Raw genomic sequence first — 6,835 nt, forward strand, 5'->3', positions numbered from 1 at the left:
GGTGCCGAAAAACTAAAAGTTTAAGACTGCCAACTCCAACTCACAAGCAGTGGTTATATGACCTCATGTCGTGCCTGAAACTGGAACAAATTAGATGTTCTCTTCAACACTCAACTGGTAAATTTGAAGAAACATGGAGGCCCTTTCTTGACTCATTTCAAAACTTGTTTATGGGTATGAATGTAGTGTGTGGACCTACTGGGTAGTGACCTGGGTGGGCTAAATGGGATTACTTTATTTATTTATTTATGTATTTATCTTTATACTATGTTATGTCTGTGTTGGAAACATCCCTCTATTTACAAACTGTAAGTACAAAAGAAAAAGAAAATTTCACTAAAAAGACAGTGATAAAAAAAATTTAATATTTTATTTCCCATATAATTAAATAGGACTGGGATGTGTTTTGTTGTGTAAGGTCCCACATACAAAATAAAGTCAAGAAGATTTTTAAAAAAAATGTTACAGTCAACATCTGCATGACATGGTATCAGTGTTATGCACCTGCACTAAGCTCTGGAGAGGGAGAAGAGACAGGTACAGTCACAGGTCACCAAAGCAGCTGCAGTCATGTATAAATGGCTAAAATGTCCTTTTCCTGTGGATTCAGCAGAGGGTTCAGGGGAGTCCAAGAAAGGAAAAAAAAAGGGACCAAATCTAATCCTCGGGGGTACAGTGAAGATTATAGTTTTTATGGATTCACCTCTACTTCTGCAGACCCGCCGAAGCCCCCCTTCTTCTTTTTTCAGAGAAATCCTGGCAAATAGCAAGCCAGCCCATTTACAGCGGCACCAGAACATCAACCATGCAGGAAACGTGGTAAAACAGTCTTTTTACAAACGAAAGCTTTCAGTCTGAAAGGACAATAATGATGAAAGTCACAACAGTGTATGGCAAAGTAGTTCTTTACCCCTATAGAGGCTTCTGTGTACCTCTAGAGCAGGGATGTCAAAGTCAACTACACTGAGGGCCAAAAAAACAAATTTTCTACAAACCGAGGGGCCGGACTGGTTACACATTTATTAAAGCTACAGTGTGTAACTTTTAGCGACATCTAGCGGTNAAAGAGCGAAACGGAAGCGGCGGACAATACGGAGTTCCACAACGAAGGTGCTGAACCAGATTGACGGTGAAGTATCAAAGGAAGACCCGGACATTAACCGTGTGCGAGAGATGTTAGCCGTGTTGTCGGCGAAAGAGGACAGTTTGCGCGAGCTGGACCGCATAGCGGAGGAATACACGCCGCTGGACGCCATGGATGCGGAGATTGAACTCGCAGAGGAATACAGAGACCGTATCATCGAGATGAACGCACGGGCTCACCAAGTAATCCGTGCACAGGAGACTGTGAGTAAAGAGGATCCCCGACCTGCTCGGCTAAGTGACGTTAGCGCAAGCACCGCTGGCTCTCAGCGCAGCAACCCGACCGTACGACTGCCGAAACTTATGATTGAGAAATTCAACGGAGACGTAAGTTTATGGCAGGAGTTTTGGAGTCAGTATGAGACTGCTATTCACAACAATTAGGCTCTCTGCAGTAAAGAAAAGTTTACCTACCTGAAAACTTACCTCACTGGAACGGCTGCAAAGGCAGTAGCAGGGCTCACACTGACAGACAGTAACTATAATGCTGCAGTTGATATACTTCCAAGCAGATTCGGAAGGAAGGATCTTATTGTAAATGCCCACATGTCAAAACTTTTGAATCTCACTCCTGTAAAGAAGTCATCCGATGTCAGTGCGCTGAGGCAGTTATATGATGACTGTGAAATTCAAATCAGAAGCCTAGAGTCACTGGGAGTAGTATCAGACACGTATGGAGGCATGTTATGTCCAATAATCCTCCAAATGCTGCCAGAGGACATGGCTCTTGAATACAGCCGACAGAGAGGAGAACAGGATGAGTGGAAGGTGCCAGATGTGCTAAAGTTTCTGCAGAGAGAGGTAAACAGCCGAGAGAGAGCTTTACAAATGACCAGATCATACAACCAGAGCATACCAGTCTGCTCACAAAACATGCAGCAAATCATATTCAACCTGTGATGTGAAACTAATGAAACCAAGCATAACATCTGCAGCTACACTACACGCTGCCAATGAGAAGACACAAAACTGCCTGTTCTGTGAGCGTGCTGAACACAAATCTGAAAGCTGCCCAGACCACCAGGTGGCAGCACGTAAAGAAAGGCTGAAGAAACTTGGCAGGTGTTTTATCTGTTTGGGACCCAAACACATTGCAAGGTTCTGCAGGTTAAAGGGCATGTCATGTGCCACATGTGGAGGCAGGCATCATGTGGCCATCTGTGAGAAAAATTATGCTTCCCCGCCTGTTGTTTCTGCCAACATGGACACTGTCATTTCTTCTGTAATTCCCCAAACAAAAAGGGGCAAAACTGAAACTGAGAACACTGTGCTGCTACAAACCGCCAAGGCATGGGTGGTAGGTCCCACAAGCAGGAAGATTGTTCGCTGCTTGCTGGATGGAGGCATCCAGGGAAGCTTTGTGCATGAAAATGTGGTGAGGGCGCTGCAGCTACCTATTACCAGACAAGGGACGCTTACCCTCCACACATTTGGCTCCTCTGCTCCCACAATGGTGAAGCGTAACATAGTGAAGCTCAGCTTGGAAAATGTTTGGGATGGACAGCAAAGAATTGAAATAGAAGCAGTTGTGACCCCCAATGTGTGTACAGCATTGATGAAAGTTCCTGGTGAACACATTCAGAACGAAATGAGAAGAAAAGGGCTTCAACTCGCAGACTTCGCTGGTGGAGGTGATGAAACTGAACTTTCTGTGCTAATTGGCTCAGATTACTACTGGCAGATTGTATCAGGCCGAGTAGAAAGACTGACAGAGAGCCTGGTGGCACTTGAGAGCACCTTTGGATGGGCAGTACAGGGCCCAGTGGCCATGTCCAGCATAACAGAGACAACATGCATGCATATTCAGCTCAGCAAGGATGCACAGATGGACAAACAGCTGCATGCATTTTGGGAGCTTGAGTCCCTGGGTATCACAAGCGAGAAATCTGAGAATCCAGATGATGTGGAAGCATTGCAGCGGTTTGAAGAAACCTCCATCTTTAAGGATTGGCGTTATCAAGTGGAGTTGCCATGGCGACAGACTCATCCTCCACTTCAAGACAATTACCGCGTTGCAAAAAGGCGTCTTGAGAGTTTGAAAAGGAAACTACAAAGGGATGTTACGCTCTACAGCAGATACAATGATGTGGTGGAGGACTACTTAACACAAGGAATGGCTGAAGATGTCCCTAAGGAGTGTACACCACCACCAAGCAGTCGGATTTACTACTTACCTCACCATGCTGTACTGAGGGAGGATAAGGTGACAACGAAATTGCGAGTTGTCTTTGATGCTTCCTCCCACGAAGATGGCAGTCCCTCACTAAATGACTGTCTCTTAACAGGTCCCAATTTGAATCCAGATCCAATGAGTGTTTTGATCAAGTTTAGACTGCATGAAATTGCATACATGGCAGACATTAAGAAGGCATTTTTACAGATTTCACTCTCAGAAGTAGACAGGGACTCTGTAAGATTTCTGTGGTTCACAGACCCACCAACGGAGGATAATCTGCGTGTCCTCAGGATGACAAGAGTGGTGTTTGGAGCTTCATCCAGCCCATTTTTACTGGCTGCCACCATTAGGAAGCACCTGAGACAATATGAGGGTAAACACCCAGAAGTGATAGACATTGTCCGTTCCTCACTTTATGTCGATGACTTTATCTCAAGTGCAAAGGAGGTGGCAGAAGCTCAGGCAGTGACAACAACAGTCAAAAATATTATGTCTGCGGCAGGCATGGAGCTGTGTAAATGGATGACGAACTCTCCTGAGCTTAGAGAAAAATGGCAGGAGATCTCGTTGGATTGCACTGCACAGCCAGAAACACACGGGTCGGTCCTGAAGGTTCTAGGCCTGGTGTGGAGACCTGCCACTGATGATTTTGTGTTCGACCTCAGAGGGCTGCTTGACATTCTGAAGGTGAGAGAAAACACTAAAAGAAGTGTTCTGCAGTCTTCCGCTCGCATTTTTGACCCTCTTGGATTCTTGACCCCTTTCACAATCAGGATAAAATGTTTATTCCAAGAGATGTGGGAGAGGGGACTCAGATGGGATGAGGAGCTGCCGCCCGATTTGACTAAGAAGTGGCAACAGTGGTGTTCGGAGCTCCCTCAACTGCACCAGCTGTCAATCCCACGTTGGTATAGAACACACACACAACAGCCAAATGGTCAGGATCTAAAGCTGCATGTGTTTTGTGATGCAAGTGAAAGGGCTTACAGTGCAGTTGCTTATCTTCAGGGAGAAATGAGTGACGGAAAAGTGACCACAAGCCTCGTTGCATCCAAGTCCAGAGTGGCTCCACTGAAAAGAATGACGTTGCCACGGCTGGAGCTGATGGGAGCTGTAATAGCAGCCAGGCTGGGGAGCACCCTCAAGGAAACACTGCGGCTTGACAAGGCCCAGGTGAGACTATGGACAGACTCAATGATAGTGCTACACTGGATTCGCAGTTCTGCTCACAAGTGGAAACAGTTTGTAGCAAATCGAGTGACAGAAATTCAGACTCTAACAGATCCACAGTCATGGTCTCACTGTAAGGGAAAAACAAATCCAGCTGACCTTCCCACTAGAGGTCTAACAGTACAGGACTTGAAGCAGAGCACACTGTGGTGGAATGGTCCTTGTGCTTTGATATCACCTGATCAGTTAGAGAGCAGTCAGGAAGACATTCAGGAAGATGAGGTAAAGTCTGAGCTGAGATCCAAATATCAGCTTGTTGTACAGCTTGTTAATCAAGACACAAATTTCTTAAAACCTCCTTTGTGTCTAGAGAAGTACAGTAGACTGAAAACCGTGCTCCGAGTGACGGCTTGGATGAAAAGGTTTATCGCTAACGCCCGCTCAACTACAAAAATGAGTGGTGAACTGACAGCAGAAGAGCTGCATGAAGCAGGAAAATATTGGATAAAGGTTATTCAGAACCAGAGTTTCAGCTCCGAAATTCAATCGCTCAAAACAGGAAAATGCACACATGCAGACTCCAGAATCCGACAGCTGAAACCCTTTCTGGACCAAGATGAGCTGCTCAGTGTAGGAGGAAGGCTCCAGCATTCCGACTTCTCTTACAGAGAAAAACACCCATGGATTTTGCCCAGCGATCACAGATATACCGAAATGCTGGTACATTATCAACATGAGAAGGTAATGCATGCAGGGGTGCGAGACACTTTAGTGCAAACGAGAGAACAGTTTTGGATTTTGAGAGCANCAGTGATAAATTTATGTATAAAACTATTTAAATTAGCTTCTTAATTTATTTGCCTTTGTAATATTTACCTTATTTATTTTTTGTCCTTTATAATCTTCTTCTAATCAACTTTATTTTTTAATCACTTACATTTTTAAGTATTTATTTATGTGCATGTTATATTATTTTTGTCTGTTTTATTCTTCCTTTGTATTTTTTTACCTTAGTTATTTCTTCACCGCTATTTATTTCTGCCTGCACTTTTTACATTTCTGTATGCATTTACGCCTCATTATGCAAATGAGGAGGGGGTGTGTCCTTTAGAGTCAACTTCTGCTCATCAGTTGGCGGCCCATCTTCTTGACTTAAAGAGCTCAGAGTATTACATTAAATGTTCTCTTTTCTGTTGCTGTTGTTCAATAAAAGTATGTTTTAAGATTATTTGAGGCGAGAACATTATACTTTTAAGCATCTCCATATTGCCCATTCACAGATTTAATGCGTAATTTAAAAGAAAATGTTCCGAACTTGAGAGGACAGCAGCAACCAGCTGAGCTCCGAAGCTAATGGCAGCCCGTCTGCAGCGGCCCTGTCTCGGCATAGCCGTGTGTGAAGCGTGTTGGTTAGCATTTTACCACATCAGTCGAATCTACATGAGGAGAGTCTGAAGTCAACACTGAAGTCATTAGAACGGGAGTAGGGACTTTGCCAAATACAACAAAAAATCGGGATCATAGCCAGCGGTCCCTTCTACTTTGTATGCTTATATATTTATTGAGCATTTATTCATTTCTGTATTTATTTTTAAATATGGCAGAGTTGGTCCTCCATACAATATAAACCCATTTTGGATATGTAAATCTTAAAACAGGTCTAATATATATTTTTAAAAGGCTGTATTGTATGCTATTATTATTTGTGTTCTAAATTTGTATTAAAAATAAATCTGTAGAGTAAGACTGTTTTACTACACAGGCTCAAAGTTTAAAACTACAATTTTATTTAGATAAATTTATTGATTCCCCCCAAACATTTCCCACAGACCACCTTTTAACATTAATGACAAACGTAATATGAGCATTTTTTGTGCAGCGCTGAAGCTCCTGCTGCTGTTTTCTGTGCCTCACCAAAGCTGCTCTTCAGTGATGGAGGGGCTGGAAACCTGCGGTTTGCCCGCAACTGTTTTACCAGTTCAAGGATAAAATCTCTGTGTGAAAAAGTGACATTCAAACAGCTTCTGAACAAAACAAATACGTTTATAGCTGATATTTCCAGGAGATCATAAATTACAGCCACAGGCCTCCTTCGCGTCTGATCCGACACATCCACACCAACCTGTGTGTGATTATAGCAGACTACGGCTCTGGTTTGGCGCTTGGGGCCACTGAGTGGACCGGCAGAGGTGTTGGCAGTGCTTGAACTAAAGTTTTACTATTGTCTGATGGGTCACTGATACGTCTGCGTTTTCCTGGGGATGGGTGATCATCCTCGAACTCGCTGTCAGAATCTGAGCCGCTTCCTACCCAGTCCTCCTCATCGGTCTCTCCCCCTCCGCCTTA

At 43.9% G+C, this 6,835-nt stretch overlaps 1 protein-coding gene across 1 annotated transcript; it reads left to right on the forward strand.

The window, feature by feature from the left end:
* The first annotated feature begins 1,069 nt into the window (after positions 1 to 1,069).
* Positions 1,070 to 5,290, forward strand: LOC107080776. Its single transcript, XM_015368977.1, has 2 exons — positions 1,070 to 4,006; positions 4,093 to 5,290. The coding sequence occupies exons 1-2, from the start codon at positions 2,054 to 2,056 to the stop codon at positions 4,141 to 4,143; spliced, it is 2,004 nt and encodes a 667-aa protein (XP_015224463.1). The 5' UTR covers positions 1,070 to 2,053; the 3' UTR covers positions 4,144 to 5,290.
* The last annotated feature ends 1,545 nt before the right edge of the window (positions 5,291 to 6,835 follow it).

The sequence above is a fragment of the Cyprinodon variegatus genome, unplaced genomic scaffold (assembly GCF_000732505.1).
Source record: "Cyprinodon variegatus isolate N-32 unplaced genomic scaffold, C_variegatus-1.0 Scaffold2313, whole genome shotgun sequence".
Classification (NCBI taxonomy): domain Eukaryota; kingdom Metazoa; phylum Chordata; class Actinopteri; order Cyprinodontiformes; family Cyprinodontidae; genus Cyprinodon; species Cyprinodon variegatus.

Coding starts and splice junctions, on each gene's coding strand:
- LOC107080776 (XM_015368977.1), top strand. CDS start 2,054: ATGAAACCAAGCATAACATCTGCAGCTACACTACACGCTGCCAATGAG. Junction 4,007..4,092: donor GGCTGCTTGACATTCTGAAG/GTGAGAGAAAAC, acceptor TTTCACAATCAG/GATAAAATGTTTATTCCAAG.